The sequence below is a fragment of the Cetorhinus maximus genome, chromosome 27 (assembly GCF_964194155.1).
Source record: "Cetorhinus maximus chromosome 27, sCetMax3.hap1.1, whole genome shotgun sequence".
Classification (NCBI taxonomy): Eukaryota; Metazoa; Chordata; class Chondrichthyes; order Lamniformes; family Cetorhinidae; genus Cetorhinus; species Cetorhinus maximus.
This window is the reverse complement of record NC_135905.1, coordinates 4,548,419-4,565,266: the sequence shown is the minus strand read 5'-3', so window position 1 is coordinate 4,565,266 and position 16,848 is coordinate 4,548,419. Positions and strand designations below refer to the sequence as shown.

The following is a 16,848-nucleotide window of genomic DNA, read 5'->3' as shown; positions in this document are numbered from 1 at the left end:
AATGTCATGCCGGACACCAAGGAAAACTCCACAATTTTTCTTTGAATGATGCCTTAGGATCTTTTATACCAGAGATGGGGAACCTACATTGGACCATTGCTCAATTTCATTGGGCCTACAGCAAGATTTCTAAAAATATAGACCTATGACAGCAGTGCCTTCAAAATAGCATTGATCATCATTGTTACAAATTTGGATAAAAGCGTCAGCTAAATTACTATAATAATATTTAACAATATAATATTCAAATTCAGCCATCGTATTCAAACAGCGGGTGAGTTGAACTCTGTATTCTGTCTAAAAAATTAAATTAAGTTGATTTTGTCCATGTGTGGATGGCCCGTGATAAGTTTTATACCCACCTGCAAGGGCAGACAGAGTCTCAGTGTCATGTCTCATCTCTCTTCTGGGAGTGTCGCATTCTCTCAGTAGTGTACTGGGAGAGTCACTCTAGGTTTTGTACTTAAGTCAATGGAGCAAGGCTCAAACCTGGAACCTTCTAAATCAGAGACAAGAGCTCTACCCACTGATCGGCAGCTGACACCAGCATTACCCCCTAACCCAACCCCATCAAAACCAAAAGCACAGATGAACTACTGTAATCATCGATGCCTTTTCCTGTTTCTGGGATACTGTTGTGCATCAATTTAGGCATGTATCCACTGGGGTTTAGAAGAGTAAGAGGCAACTTGTTTGAAACATATAGGGCAGAATTTCCTGCCTGTCAGGCGGGCGGGCCCGACCCAATCCCTGGCGGGCGGGGAGCAGATTCCCGCTGGAGAAGCGGGTCCCGCCGCCATTTTACATGGGCGGGCCAATTAAGGCCCGCCCAGCGTGACGTCCAGTGGGAAGCGCTATGCACTCCCTGTGCGGGCGGGGGGGGGATTCCCCAAAAGCGAGAGTGAGCTCCTTTGCACATGCGCATGATAAAGCGCACATCTCCCTGAGGCTAAGTGCAGCCTCAGGGAGATCACTTACACTTTTAAAAAGATTAAAAATAGAAAAAAAAAATTCCCTAACATGTCCCCCTCATGTGACAATGTCACATGAGATGGGACATGTTCATAATTTACATAATAACTTTATTGAAATTTTTAAAACCCTGCTTGGAACCTCATCCCGCCGCTGGATGAGGTTTCATGTTTTCTCTATTTGCCGCCAGGGCTCCTGGCCAACCCGCCAACCTTAAGGTTGGACGGGCAGGTCCTTTAGTTGTTTTAATGACTCTGTCAATGGCCTCAATTGCCCATTGACAGGTCGGCGGGCCCACAGCTGATTTTGCTGCGCTCCCGCCTGCCTGAAAATTTAAATGGGGCGGGATGACATCGGGGGTTCCGCCCGGCATCATCCTGCGTCATTTTATGCATCGGCGAGCGGGCCCCACCCCCTGCTCGCCAACGGCAAAATTCTGCCCATAAGATCCTGAGGGGCCTAGACAGGGTGGGTGTGAGAGGATGTTTCCTCTTGTGGAAGAATCTAGATCAAGGGGGTCACTGTTTAAAAATAAGGGGTTGCCCATTTAAAACAGAGATGAGGGAAACTTTTTTTCACTCAGAGGGTCGTGAGTCTTTGGAACTCGCTTCCTGAAAAGGTGTTGGCAGCAGAGCCTTTGAATATTTTTAAGGCAGAGGTGGATAGATTCTCGGTAAGCAAGGGGGTGATAGGTTATCGGGGGTAGGTGGGATGCAGATTTGAGGTTACTATCAGGTCAGCCATGATCTTATTAAATGGCGAAGCAGGCTCGAGGTGCTGAATGGGCCACTCCTAATCCTTGTTTGTATGTCCTTATGTAATTGGCTGTCAGGTTTGACAACACACCCTTCTGAAGCAACTCACTGTGAAGCACAATGGAACACACAGGAAGCAGAGGGGGGGAAAAGGGCACAAATAAAAGCCTGAGAGATTATCTCAGCCTATGATTTCACCTCACTCCAGAAAAAGGCTGGCCCACATTGTGTACCTTGCTTGTATAAACATTCATAGACTTTTCTGTACTTTGACCTTTTAACCTGCAGTTAAACAGTTTGGCTCTTTCAATTAATAGGAAATCTACAATTGCCAGTTATAAACAGACAGCTAATGAGCTTGGAGGGGACTGTAGCCTCCTAATTAACCACTTGCAAGTTGCAAACCCTGCCCGGGAGGGAACTGGCAAAAAAAAATGTATATCTTCCCAGATTCCGGCAAGATAATTTACTGTAGGCACAATAGGTCTAGGGGAATGTTTAACTGTTCAAACATGACTGGAATTGACTGCAATCTGTCAGCACTTGAAGTTTTGCTGCATCGTCACTGATTTTTATGACCCACCTTCTGACCAAAAGTGAATAATTCTAACATCACTACCCTCCAACACCTCAAAGCAGCTGTGGCTCAGTGGGTAGCACTCCTTCCTTCCTCTGAGTCGGTAAATTATGAGTTCACCCTCGGCGCACAGGTTTGAGCATGTCCTCTAGGCTGACATACCAGTGCAGTCCTGAGGGAGGACCACATTGTCAGAGGTGTTGCTTTCTTTGGATGAGACATCTGCCCTCTCAGGTGGATGTTAAAAATCCCAAGGGCCCTAGTCAAAGAAGCGCGGGGGAGTTCTCTCTAGTGCCCAGGCCAGTATCTATCTTGCAATCAACTCCTGATGGTGATGCAGTCATTTATTTCGTTGCTGTTTGAGACCAGCAATGAGGGATGACAATTATGAAGGGAGACTAGAGAATTTAAGGCTTTTTCACAAAAGAAGGTTAAAGGGTGATCTGATAGAGGTCTTGAAGATTATAAGAGGGCCTCTACATGGTAAACAACAAGATATTGTTTCCACTGGTTGGTGAGATGGTTACAAATTTAATTGTAAATAGAGTTAAGGAAGGGGGGGGCGTTAAAAAGGTTACTTTAATGCAGAGTAGGTTAACATGTGGAATTCTATGCCACGTACAAACTGTTGTCGAAGCAGAATCCATAAATCCTTTCAGAATTTGATAGTTGCTTGATAAAAAGGAATATGGGGAGTGAACAGGAGAGTGAGATTACATTAGGCAACTAAATTCTAGGAGGCAGCTCACCAGCACCTTCTCAAGGGCAATTAGGGAGGAGCTTTGCCAGCGACACTCGCATCCCATGAAAGAATAAAAACAAACTCAAGAAAAATAAGAGCATAGATTCAATGGACAAATGGCCTGGTTCGGAGATGGAACATTCTACAGTGCACCTAGTATACCTACCATATCCACTTTCAACCAGTATCCACCCACTGAGAAGTGTGTGTCTCTGGAAGTCAAGAAAGGGTTAAACTCAGCTGAGCTGCTACAGTCAGAAAACGTGCCACCCATCCTGTGAACAGCAGCCACAGAGGTATCTCTGTCCATAGCACTGCACCTTTACATTAATCAGTGCCTTCAGGACACATGACAAACATTACATGTGCTTCAAAAGTTCAACATTCCAGCCCTAAACCACACCCTGTATTATATCTGCCCTAAGTATCTCTCTTGCTGGAGGTCATTACAAAACCCTAATGCAACTCCCCAGGTAGTGACAAATAGATTAAACCAGTAACTTCAGGTTTATTTTCAAGAACTGTGTACAAGACTCCTTTTTGATCCAACATATAAGAAGCACAGCAATAGAGGAAGTACAGCTAGACCATCCAGGGAGCAGCAACCATAAGGTTTAAGATAATGATAGCACAACGATCAAAGTAATAGATTGGGGAAAAGCTAACTATGAACGAATGAGGAAGGGAGGAAAGGTGATAAGCTACAGACAAAGAACGAGAACAAGAGATCAATAGTGTTCAGGAGAATAATATTCCACTAATATTAAGTACAAATTAGCATGTATAGAATGCTGTGGTTAAGTAAAGAGCTGCAGATGAAATTCAGTCAAAAAAAATCTATATGCGAGATACATAAGCAGCACCTCCCAAAAGAGCAGCCTCTACCACCTAGAAGGTCAAGGGCAGCAGACACACGGAAACACCACCACTTGCAAGTTCCCTCCAAGCCACTCACCGTCCTGACTTGGAAATATGTCGCCGTTCCTTCACAGTCACTGGGTAAAGATCATAGAACTCCCTCCCTAACAGCACTGTGGGTGTGCCTATACCAAAGGGACTGCAGCGGTTCAAGAAGGCGGCTCACCACCACCTTCTCAGTCAGTGATGGGCAATGAATGCTGGCCCAGCCAGCGATGGTCACATCCCATGAAAGAATAATTTTTTTTAAAAAAATGAATGGAGAAGACGGCAAAAGCGAATATACTGCCTTTCGGGGAGAGGTTTAAAAAGACATTTAGGAAGGCAAAGAGGAGATATAACATGAAAATATCAAATAATATAAAAATAGTAAAATATTCGACCAGCACATAAATGATGCATGAAGAACTAAAAAAGGAACTAGACCAGCACAGGAAGCACAAGGTAAACTCTCAAACAGTGTTGACATGGCAATATACAGACAGGTATGTTGTCTCAGTTATCACTAAAGAAGTTAAAACAGAGGAACTAGCAGCGGTAAAGCATAAAAGGAAGATTTGTGTTAATGTAGCACTTTTCACAACCACCAGACATCCCTTTTTGAAGTAAAAACAGAAAATGCTGGAAAAACTCAACAGCCCTGGCAGCATCTGCGGAGCGAGAAACAGAGTTAACGTTTCGAGTCCGTACGACTCTTCTTCAGAGCTAAAGGGAAGTAGAAATGTGCTGGAATTTATACTGTTTAAGAGGGGTGGAGCAGGTGAAGCTGGATAGAAGGTCAGCGATAGGTGGGGTCAAAGGAGAGATTGACAAAGATGTCACAGACACAAGACAAGGGGCGTGTTAATGGTTGTGGTAAGGGCTAAAGAAGGTGCTGATAGTGGCATCAAGGTAAGAAAGCAGAATGTGTGAATAGGAGAACAAGGGTGAGCACTCTGTGAGAGGACAACATAGAACAAGTAACAGATGTCCCTTTTGGTGGTTGGGGAAAAGGGATAGAAAAAGGGATTTAAAAAAGAGGATAAAAGTACTTTTGAAGTGTGGTCACTATTGCAATGTAGGAAACACAGCAGCCAATTTGTGCACAGTAAGCTCCCACAAACAGCAATGTGATAAAGACCAGATAATTTCTTTTTGCGATGTTGATTGAGGGATAAATATTGGCCAGGACACCAGGGGGAATTCTGTTCTTCCTCAAAATAGTGACATAGGTTTTTTATGGCCGCCTGAGAGAGAGCAGACAGGGTCTCGGTTTAATGTCTTCCAAAAGACTGCACCTTCAACAGTACAGCACTCCCTCAGTGTTATGATCTTCAAAGAGACCAATAACTTTTAAAAAGAAATTCAAACTTCCAGTTCCTAGCTGAAAAAATGATGTCAAGATTTCACATTTTAAAACTTTTATGGCAACAAATGACTAAAAACACTATTGACCAAACATTATTTTCTTTTTGTAGGCAACCTATACTTAAAATTACAAAGAGGAACAGTCCCCTTTCATACTGATCGCACATCAGTATCAGATCGCACTGTCTACAGAATTACAGTCATCATAGCAAACAGTCCACCATTGCTCCCAGCTTCCAATGGGCTCCTGTTTCACTGAGTAGTACTTTTGAGTGGCCAGCTCCAGATATTTTCCTCAGCATTCAGAGAGGTTCTTAAATCCACCACAAGCAGTAAAACCTGTTACAATGATGCTTCTTCCCCTGGCCATACCAGGAAAAATCTCCCAGAATCTGTAGAAGGCTGCAGGATGCACATCTTTGACAAGGGACTGTCCCCCTCCCGCATTCGGCTATGGTAACTCCCAAAGTCCAGCAGCCTTTTCTCCTTGTCGATCACACAGAACTGCTGTCTGTTAGTGACATTCATTGATTTTAGGGAAGCCTGTAACCTGATCTCAAAAATGGCTTCCCCTACCCTCTTCCCCATGGCAACATGAAACACATTAATCTTGTATCCAGACAGAATTGCCAATTAGCTATTATTGACCCTGACTCCCTTTCATCTTAGAAGTAAATGGGCAGTTGACAGTAAAACTGTTGTAACTTGATACCTACAACACCTTTCTGGGACTTTGGGAGGCTCAGAGTCTACTGATTGTAAACTCAGAGACTGAGGCCATTGTCTCCTAGCATAAATACCTTGCACCTCCTTTTCAGTAAAACAATCTAAGCCTTTCTTTGATCTCTAACAATCAAAGCACCCCAGGCTTACTATCAGGGAGACTGCAGAACAGGTCACGTGACCTACTTCATTTACCATAAATTTAAAGTTTAAAATATAACAATTTTATAAACCTTTAATATTAACACTCAGTACTGCACTGGATGTATCAGCATTGACTTTGCAACCAATAATGGAACGGGACTTGAACCCATGACCTTCTGGCTTAGACATGAGTGTGCTACCAACTGAGCCATGACTGACGAAGATTGATGTTACAATAGTTAATGAAAAAAGGAAAGGGGACACTAAACAAACTAGCCAAACTTGAGAACTCCAAGTCCAGGTAGATTATGCCTGGAGATACTCAACGGAACTAGAGAGGAAATAGAGGAAGTAAGCATGTATAAAAAAATCAGTAGTGAAAAGAATGGTGCCAGAGAAGTGGCAAACAACAAAAATCATTCCTATCTTCAAAAACAAAAACAAAATATAAAGCAGTGAACTGTTGACCAACTAGCTTAATATCTGTAGTAGTAAAGATATTGGAATCTTTGCTAAGGGATGGGATGACAAAACACCCAGTCCAAGTGGCAGCATTGGCCACTGACCTTGAAGAAAAATGTCCACAGAAATCTAGTGGTGGCATGAATTTCCAAAGTTAATTTGAATCTGCTGCCAAGCCAAGGGATTTCTAGGTGTCCAGCACTACTGATATTATCAAGCAGAGTAAGCAGCCAATCACATTGAAATATTTCCAGAGACAGGAAACCAGAAGTAAAATGCATCAATTATCCTTCAGTTTTTTCTAAATTTTACACAGCTAAATAAAGATTGAGACAGAGACATGAAAATCAAGCTGAAATATCATAAACAAACTTCAAAAAAAATATATTAGAAAAACAATGGAAATTTGATCATAATGGAAAGATTTAGCATGACATAAAAATGAAATTAATTTTCCAGGCCAAAGAGGTTCTTCATCAATAATTATGATATAGCATGCAATTATAAACCCATTTACACTTTATTAACAAGGTGAGACTTTTTGACAGCAGTGTTGTGGCAATACAGGTGAAGTTCTCATAAGCTCAGTAATTTCAAATTGATTTTCATCTACTTAGACAGCGATGGTGTATGCAGAACTGAGGGAATACTGCACTGTCAGAGCTGCCATTTTTTAAGCTGAGATACTAAACCAAGGTGGACCTCTCAGGTGGACAGAGAAGATCCCACGGCCCTATTTCGAAGAAGAGCAGCGTAGTTCTCCCCAACGTCCTGGCCAATCTTTATCCTTCAATCAACGTCCCAAACAAAGATTACCTTGTCATTATCTCATTGCTATTTGTGGGACCCTGTTGTACAAAATTGGTTGCCATGTTACCTGTATTACATGACTGGCTACACTGCAAAAATATTTCATGAACCTAAACATTTCGATATGTCCCAATATTGTGGAAGATGCCCTATAAATGCCAGTTAGTTCTTTATTTCTCTCCCATTCCCCACACCAGTTATCTTGTGGTCTCTGAATGTGATGACAAATTAGTACAAACTAAGGTGAAGACAGAGCCAGACACAGCTCAAAACCAAATAACAAACTGGCACCCTCTTTCTTCAAAGAAAAATGAGATGAGGGCATCACTGGCAAGGCCGGGATTTATTGTCTTTTCCCTGAGAAGATGGTGGTGGGGGGGATCAGTTTTGACCTAACTAAGTGGCTTGCAAAGCCATTTCAGAGGGAAGTTAAAGTTGGCCTGGGGCTGGAGTCACATATAGGCCAAGAGACAGAGGCTTATATTCACCGAAGGACATTAGTGAACTGGATGGGTTCTTGACAGCGATTCGATAGGTTCATGGTTACTTTTACTGATATCACCTGAGGATGTTTAGGAAGGGAATTCCAGCGCTTAAGACACAGGCAGCTAAAGGCATGGCCACCAACGGTGCAGCGGTGAAGAGAGGAGATGTGAAAGAGGCCAGAATTAGCGAAGCTCAGAAATTTCGGAGGGTTCAGGCAATGAAGGAGGTTATGAAGTTAGGGAACGGTGAGGCCATGGAGGGAATAAAACGCAAAGAAGGGAGTTTTAAATTTGAGCCTTATCCAGACCAGGAGCCAATGCAAATCAGCAAACACATGGGTTCTCACTGAATGGAACTTGGTGCAATAAAAACAGAAAATGCTGGAAAAACTCAGCCTGTCTGACAGCATCCGTGGAGAGAGAAACAGAGCTAATGTTTCGAGTCCGTATGACTCTTCTTCAGAGCTCTGAAGCTCTCCACTGGTTGGAGTCATACCTAGCACAAAGGGAGATGGTTGTGGTTATTGCAGGTTAATCTTCTCAGCTCCAGGGCATCACTGCAGGAGTTCCTCAGGGTAGTGTCCTCGGCCCAACCATCTTCAGCTGCTTCATCAATGACCTTCCTTCCATCATAAGGTCAGAAGTGAGGATGTTAGCTGATGATTGCACAATGTTCAGCACCATTCACGACTCCTCAGATACTGAAGCAGTCCATGTCCAAATGGAGCAAGGCCTGGACAATATCCAGCCTTGGGCTGACAAGTGGCAAGTAACATTCACGCCACACAAGTGCCAGGCAATGACCATCTCCAACAAGACAGAATCTAACCATCGCCTCCTGACTTTCAACGGCATTACCATCACTGAATCCCCCACTATTAACATCCTGGGGGATGTTGACCAGAAACTGAACTGGACTAGCCATATAAATACTGTGGCTACAAGAGCAGGTCAGAGGCTAGGAATCCTGTGGTGAGTAACTCACCTCCTGACACCCCAAAGCCTATCCACCATCTACATGACACAAGTCAGGAGTGGGATGGAATACTCCCCACTTGCCTGGATGAGTGCAGCTCCAACAACACTCAAGAAGCTCGACACCACCCAGGACAAGGTAGCCCACTTGATTGGCACCACATCAACAAACATTCACTCCCTCCACCACTGATGGACAGTAGCAGCAGTGTGTACCATCTACAAGGTTCACTGCAGAAACTCACCAAGATTCGTCAGACAGCACCTTCCAAACCCACAACCGCTATCATCTAGAAGGATAAGGGCAGCAGATAGATGGGAACACCGCCACCTGGAAGTTCCCCTCCAAGCCACTAACAATTCTGACTTGGAAAAATATCGCCATTCCTTCCCTGTCACTGGGTCAAAATCCTGGAACTCCCTCCCTAACAGCACTGTGGATGTGCCTACACCACATGGACTGCAGCGGTTCAAGAAGGCAGCTCACCACCACCTTCTCAAGGGTAACTAGGGATGGGCAATAAATGCTGGCCCAGCCAGCGACGCCCACATCCCGTAAATGAATAAAACAAAGTGCTCTCAAAGGAGTATTGCATTTAGTTGCAGCTGAAGCCGCTTTTAAGCTGCGACCCCATGAGAACACCAGTGTGACATTTCCCTCAACACGAAAGCAAAATACCACAGATGCTGGAAATCTGAAAGAAAAACAGAAAATGGTGGAAATACTGAGTTCTGATGAAAGGTCACATGAACTGAAACGTTAAGTTTGCAGTGGATTTTACAGGGGGACGGAATACCCAGGCCCCAGCCGAAATGTCAGTGGGTACCTTGCCGACCAGAAAAGCACCGACCACAAGAGTGGCCGATATTTTGTTGGGGGAACATCTAATCGGGTCAGAGTGGGGCTTCCACCCCCATCAGCAAGTCCTGCCCGAGAGATCTACCAGCCAACCCGATTGGCCAGCAGCTCCGTGGTCCTGGCTGTGCCAGAAAGAGAGTGGTGGCCGCTGCTGGAACTATAGCTCGTCCCCACGAAGAAGCGAAGATACGAAGATGTCTCTTGAATTTGCGGTAAATGCGGGGATTTTGGGCGGGTGTAGCTGGGAAGCCCCAGCGAGGGGGGGGAGGCGGGTGGGAGTTCAGCTTAGAGAGGCAGGACGAGGAGGGGTAGAGGAAGGGTTAAAGTGTGGGGGGGGGGTGTGCTGATGGGCACACGGAACACCCTCCCTCCCACCATCGTCCAGAGGAGGAACCTTACTGGCCAAAGCAGCCGGCGCAGCCAAAACTGCCGGGCTGCTCAGCTTGCCCCCCCCTTCCCTGAAGGATTACGGCGGGGGTGGATTCAGGCCATTCAGTGTCAGTTAATTGGACACTTAAGGGCCTCAATAGGCCTAGATTTGGGGTGAGATGCCTGACGCCTCAGCGCCCACTGTCATATGGGGTCAGGTTGGGGGGGAACGGTGAGCAGGGAGACGCAGGCTGGAAATCCTTTTTCATTCTAAGAGCCTCCCTCCGCCTTCAAATACGCTGTAAAATTCAGCCATTTGTCTTACTCTTCACTGCCTGCCCTGCTCAGCGTTTCCAGCCTTTTCTGTTTTATATTTGACATTTTCCTGATTGACAGTCGCAGGTTTGCACCTTCTGAATAAGGCTGTCAGTTTTAGGACCGGTTTTGGGTGGTGGGTTCAAATGCAGCAAGAATCGGGCTCAAGCGTGGAGGGTAAACCAGAACAGGAGACTCTGTGTCCTCTCAGATGGAGCTGAATCTAACTCCAAGTCCCACACTGGAGTGGAAAGCAAACCAGCACCTGGACACTGAATTCTCCAAACCCATAGAGTCTTCATGATGCAATTCCTCACCCAGTCTTAAAACATGCCAAATATTGTCCAGAATATTGCATAATCCATCATAATTACAACAAGTGCGACAAAAACTTGTATTTATATAGCACCTTTCACGTAATAAAACATCCCCAGGGTATCTCACAGAGGCATTAGAAACAAAATACGACACCCAGCCACAAAAACCCAGGTTAGGAAAGATGACCAAATGCTTGGTCAAAGAGATGGGGCTTAAGGAGCAGCTTAAAGGGGGGAAAGCGAGGTGGACAATCTTAGAAAGTAAATTCTATGGCTTAGGGTCCAGGTGATTAAAGGCACAGCCACCAATGGCGGAGCAATGCCCAAGCAGCTGAAATTAGAGGAGTGCAGATGTCTTGGAGGCTTATGGGATTGGAGGAGGTCACATAGATGGAGAGGAACGAGACCATGGAGGGATTTGAAAACAAGCATGAGAATTTTAACATCGAGGCATTCCTTAACCAGGAGCCAGTCAGCGAGCACAGCGGTGAGGAGGGGATGGCATTTGGTGCAAGTTAGGACAAAAGGACTGCAAAGTTTTGGATGCCCTCAAGCTTACAGAGGGTGAAATGTGGGAGACTGGCCAGAGGTGCAATAGAACAGTTAAGTCTGGATGTAACAAAAGCATGGACAGGGTTTCAGCGGCAGAAGAGCTGAGGAAGGTGCAGGGAATGGGCAATGTCATGGAGCTGGAAATAGGCGGTCTTAGAGACACAACAGATATATAGCTGAAAGCTCATCTCGAGCTCAAATATCACACCAAGGTTGCGAACAGTCTCAGACAGTTGCCAAGGAGATAGACGGAATCAGTGATCAGGGAGTGGAGTTTGCGGTAGAGATCAAAGACTATGGCTTCAGTCTTCCCAATATTTAATTGAAGAAAATGTATCTGCACTGGCTGTTGGACATGCAGTGTGACAATTTAAAGATAGTGGAGGGGCTCGAGTTAAGCCAGTGTCATGGGAACAGAACCTGGAGCATGGACTGGGCCACCATTTCTACCATCAGCCTTGTATCTCTCCAGGGCACACTCCTCACCATCTTCACACAGCAAATACAGTCCCAAATATAGAAACCATTGACTCTCACTGAGTCAGAAAAGTGTTGGTTGAAAGTCCCACTCCATAAACTTGGACAATAATCCAGGCCAGCAGTCCAGTGCAGTGCCGAGGGAGTGCTGCACCTCAGCTTTCAGATGAGGTAGTTAGAAAAATGAAAGGGCATTGATCTGAAACATTAGCCCTGTTTCTCTCTCCGCAAAGGTTGCCAAGCTTGCTAAATATTTCCAGCATTTTCTGTTTTCATTTATGTTAAACCGGTGAGCCTTATGTCAGTGGTAGGGAAATTACTGGAGAAGATTCTTCGTGACAGGATTTACTACCATTTGGAAGCAAATGGGCGTATTAGTGAGAGGCAGCATGGTTTTGTGAAGGAGAGGTCGTGACTCACCAACTGGATCGAGTTTTTCGAGGAAGTGACAAAGATGATCGACGATGGAAGGGCAGTGGATGTTATATACATGGATTTCAGTAAGGCCTTTGACAAGGTCCCTCATGGCAGACTGGTACAGAAGATAAAGTTGCACGGGATCAGAGGTGAGCTGGCAAGATGGATACAGAATTGACTTGGTCATAGAAGACAGAGGGTAGCAGTGGAAGGGTGCTTTTCTGAATGGAGAGCTGTGACTAGTGGTGTTCCGCAGGGATCAGAGCTGGGACCTTTGCTGTTTTTAGTATACGTAAATGATTTGGAGGAAAATGTAACTGGGCTAATTAGTAAGTTTGCAGACGACACTAAGGTTGGAGGAGTTGCAGATAGTGAAGAGGATTGTCAAAGGATACAATGGGATATAGATCGGTTGGAGACTTGGGCAGAGAAATGGCAGATGGAGTTTAATCCGGACAAATGCGAGGTAATGCATTTTGGAAGGTCTAATACAGGTAGGAATTATACAATAAATGGCAGAACCCTTAAGTGCATCGACGGGCAGAGGGATCTGGGTGTACAGGTCCATAGGTCACTGAAAGTGGCAACGCAGGTGGATAAGGTAGTCAGGAAGGCATATGGCATGCTTGCCTTCATCAGCAGGGGTATTGAGTATAAAAGCTGGGAAGTCATGCTGCAGCTGTATAGAACCTTGGTGAGGCCACACTTGGAATATTGCGTGCAATTCTGGTCGCCACATTACCAGAAGGATTTGGAGGCATTGGAGAGGGTGCAGAGGAGGTTTACCAGGATGCTGCCTGGTCTGGAGGTTATTAGCTATGAGGAGAGGTTGGAGAAACTCGGATTGTTTTCACTAGAGCGACGGAGATTGAGGGGTGACTCGATAGAAGTTTACAAAATTATGAGTGGCATGGACAGAGTAGATAGTCAGAAGCTTTTTCCCAGGGTGGAAGAGTCAATTATTAGGGGACATAGATTTAAGGTGAGAGGAGAAAACTATAGAGGAGATGTGCGGGGCAAGTTTTTTACGCAGAGGGTAGTGAGTGTCTGGAATTCGCTGCCAGAGGAGGTGGTGGAAGCAGGTACGATAGTGGTGTTTAAGAGGCAGCTTGACAAATACATGAATAGGATGGGAATAGAGGGATACAGACCCCGGAAGTGCAAAATGTTTTAGTTGTCGGGCAATATGATCGGCTCAGGCTTGGAGGGCCGAAGGGCCTGTTCCTGTGCTGTACTTTTCTTTGTTCTTTGTTCTATCCTTCCTATAAGATGTTTCCCCTGTTTAGGGAGTCTAGAACCAGGGGACACAGTCTCAGAATGAGGGGAAGGCCATTTAGGGCTGAGATGAGGAGAAATTTCTTCACTCAGAGGATAGTGGATCTTTGGAATTATCTACCCCACAAGGCTATGGACTGAGTCATTGGGTGTGTTCAAAGCCGAGGTCGATAGATTTCTAGATACCAATGACTAATATGGGATACGGGGAGAGTGTGGGTATTGAGGTCGAAGATCAGCCATGATCAAGTTAAATTGCGCAGCAGGCTCGAGAGGCCGAATGGCCTACTCCTGCTCCTATTCTCTATCTGAACAAAGAACAAAGAAAAGTACAGCACAGGAACAGGCCCTTTGGCCCTCCAAGCCTGCACCGATCATATTGCCCATCAACTAAGACATTTTGCACTTCCGGAGTCCGTAAGTCCGTATGTGCCCTCGCACATGGATATAAAAGCTCCCACAGCACACGTTAAAGAAAGGCGACATCCTAGCCAATATTTACCCACCGAGTAATGTCACTGAAACAATGTGTTGGTCGTTATTACATTGCCGTTCGTGGGACCTTGCTGTGCACAAATCCTACATTACAACAACAACTACACTTCAAAAATAGTTCATAGCCTGTTCAGCACCTGAGGATGTCACAGGGGGGTGGGGGTTTGGTTGGTGGTGGAGGTTGCAATGCAAACCTTTCTTTCTAAGTGCTCTACATTTCACAGGATCTCCTATTCTCAGTACATATCTACATGCCTTCCCTTTGTCTGTGCATGTCAGACAGCAGCTGTGGTCAGGGATAGGCAAGCAAATTTAAACCCAGACCTCAGTAATGCAGTGAGCTAAATACTAAGCACTGAGCAGGACATCGAGGACTCCTTGTTTGATTTTCCTTCCTTCCTTTTATCGGGAAGCACCTGGTCTCTTACTCAGTCTCCTCTCTGGAAGATCAGATCAGCAGTAGCACAGATCAACCTGCCTGCACAAGTAGAACGCCATTTGGCCCATCATATCTATGCTATCGAATTAGTTCAAATCCCCAGCGCTTTCCCCATAACCTGCAATTTTATTCCCATTCGAGTAATTATCCTATTCCTTTTTGAAAGTGTCCTTGCACTGCTTCTCATATCGTCCTCAGGAGTCACTTGGTTCACTGGGAATTACGTGTAAACCTACTCATGTCTTGGGTAATCGTGTTTTACTGGGAGGAATAAACATTTCGAGTTTTCCCGTCCAGAAGGTCAGCCTGCAATCCATGAGAAATCCTAATGATGCACAACGTTCCCAGTCTGTGGCGGTAAGTAATCATGCTATTTGATCTGGACTTCAACTTTCACCAATATCGAAAAAAAAAAACCACAGTTATGTCAAAGCAACAACTCCAGTGGAATGTCTGCTCCTGCTCCAACCCCCACTCTCGCTGTGTAAATGATCCCCTATCAGCGATGAGTCAGAATCCTGGATCAACACACTGAACTTCACCCACCCCAAACACTGCCGCGTCTCAAGAAAGCTGCTCCTCAGAGGAGATGGGCCGACAAATGCCAACCTTCCTGAGAACGAATAAAAAGCCTTCAGTCCATTCCCTGTTCATCTGACCTTTGGAATGACCTGATGCCCCCTCTCCTTGCAAAGACTAACACCCCACCCACCAACCCAAAACACACACCCCTACCCCACCCTGTATTTGATTTGATGGGACAGAGATGGAGGCGCGTCCTATAAAATCAGTGACCCTCCATCATTATCACCAGTGCCAACCTCACAGTCACATCCAAGATCGGGACAACCTGTATGGGGCTTGGCAGTGCCCAGGCCAGGTGCATTCGGCCAGGGGGGCAGTCTGCTAAACTCTAGCCTAAAAGGTTGCTCAGAAAGGCTGAAGTTTCCATTCCCATATGGAAAGTCCCAGGGCAGCCAAGCCTATTGCACCCACCCCCATCCACTGGGGGGGATCAGTTTCTCTTTGGGGGAGGGAGGGAAATCCCAATCGAGTCACTTTCTGAAATGGACAAGCATTGAACGGTGGGGGGTGAATAAAATTCGTATTGTGGTCCGTTCCTTACCCGGGAGATGGTCAGCGGCTGCTCGAAGTCCTTCCCTCCGACCAGCCTGAATCCCCAGGGCGCTGGTCCAAGCAGATTGATCCTTAACTGGGACATGGTGCCTGGGGGGGGTAAGGGTGTGGGTGTGGGTGGGGAGAGAGCCGGAATTTGGGAGCCCGGGACTGGAACTCAGCTGCTTGATCCCAGGAGCGTAGCTTCCTCCTCCTGCTGCTGCTGCTGAGGATTTTGCTTCAACTTCACAGGGAGTGGAGTCATTTCCGAGGTCTGTGTGAGTTTTATTGTGTGACCCAACAACAGACGTCAGCCAGTCCCTCGCCCTGTTGCCTTGTATGGTGCTGAGTGCCTGGATCCGCCTTTTTCTCTCAATGCAGCGGGCTCTACCCCACCCCACACCCTTTGATTGATTTATCGGTGTTTGCTTTTTTTCACACGAAGTTTCCATTCTGCTTCCAAAACCACTGGGGAGAGAGACAAGAGGACAGATCTCCCTCAGTCACATGAACACAGCTCTGGACATTTGCACTCAAGTGTTTGGAGGTTTTAGCAGGGGGCAGTCGATGTGGCAAACCATCAGACAGAGAATTAAATAAAATTACTGCACTGACACCGTCAGTAAACATTGTGTCATGCAGATATAATTGCTTTAAAAACCTTCTGGGAAAACCGGTTCAATGGAACACAGTGGGAACACTCCCAGCTCAGGCCCTGTATGTGTACAGACTATTCCTACATTCTTTGTTGTCAATCATGCTGGATTACAGTTAAAACCTTTACCCATTATGTGCTGTTCAAGATATATATAGATATATATATCTATATATACACTAAACCATTTTTTCCCTAAGCCCACTTTTTTCCCCAAAACTCACCAAATCCCACAGGCTTTCCAGTTATTTTCCTTCCATTAAATCTTCCATTCGTACGCCACCAAAACTAGTCCGGAGACTGGGCTATATTTAGGTTTTAGGTTGAAATTCCTGCAAGCAAATATAGGAACATTGGGTTTGAGTTTATCTCTGTTCCATGAACTTCCTCTGACTTCGGTTGCAAGATAGTGATGAGTTCTCATGTTCTTGGAGAGGTTTATCTTGCTGAAGAATTGCATAATAATGCTATTCTATTTGGGGAGGAGGGGCATTTGTAAATGTGTGACATTTTCATTGGGCTGGGATGTACCACGTAACATTTGTGCCACTCAAGTGCCAGGCAATGACCATCTCCAACAAGAGAGAATCTAGTAATATCTCCTTGACATTCAGCTGCATTACCAGCAATAAATCTGCCACTATCAACATCC

The 16,848-nt window shown here is 45.4% G+C and overlaps 1 protein-coding gene across 2 annotated transcripts in view; it reads right to left on the bottom strand.

Annotated features, from left to right (window-relative positions):
• The window catches only part of pdlim1 (PDZ and LIM domain 1 (elfin)), a 114,479-nt gene extending 98,631 nt beyond the window's left edge, over positions 1–15,848 (bottom strand). Inside the window, exon 1 of one of the 2 annotated variants that reach the window (XM_078530605.1) lies at positions 15,552–15,848. In XM_078530605.1, the coding sequence (XP_078386731.1) occupies positions 15,552–15,647 (96 nt within the window). In that variant the 5' untranslated portion in view covers positions 15,648–15,848. The remainder of the gene's footprint in view (positions 1–15,551) is intronic. The other variant, XM_078530604.1, reaches the window with a different exon arrangement.
• Between the last annotated feature and the right edge of the window lie 1,000 nt (positions 15,849–16,848).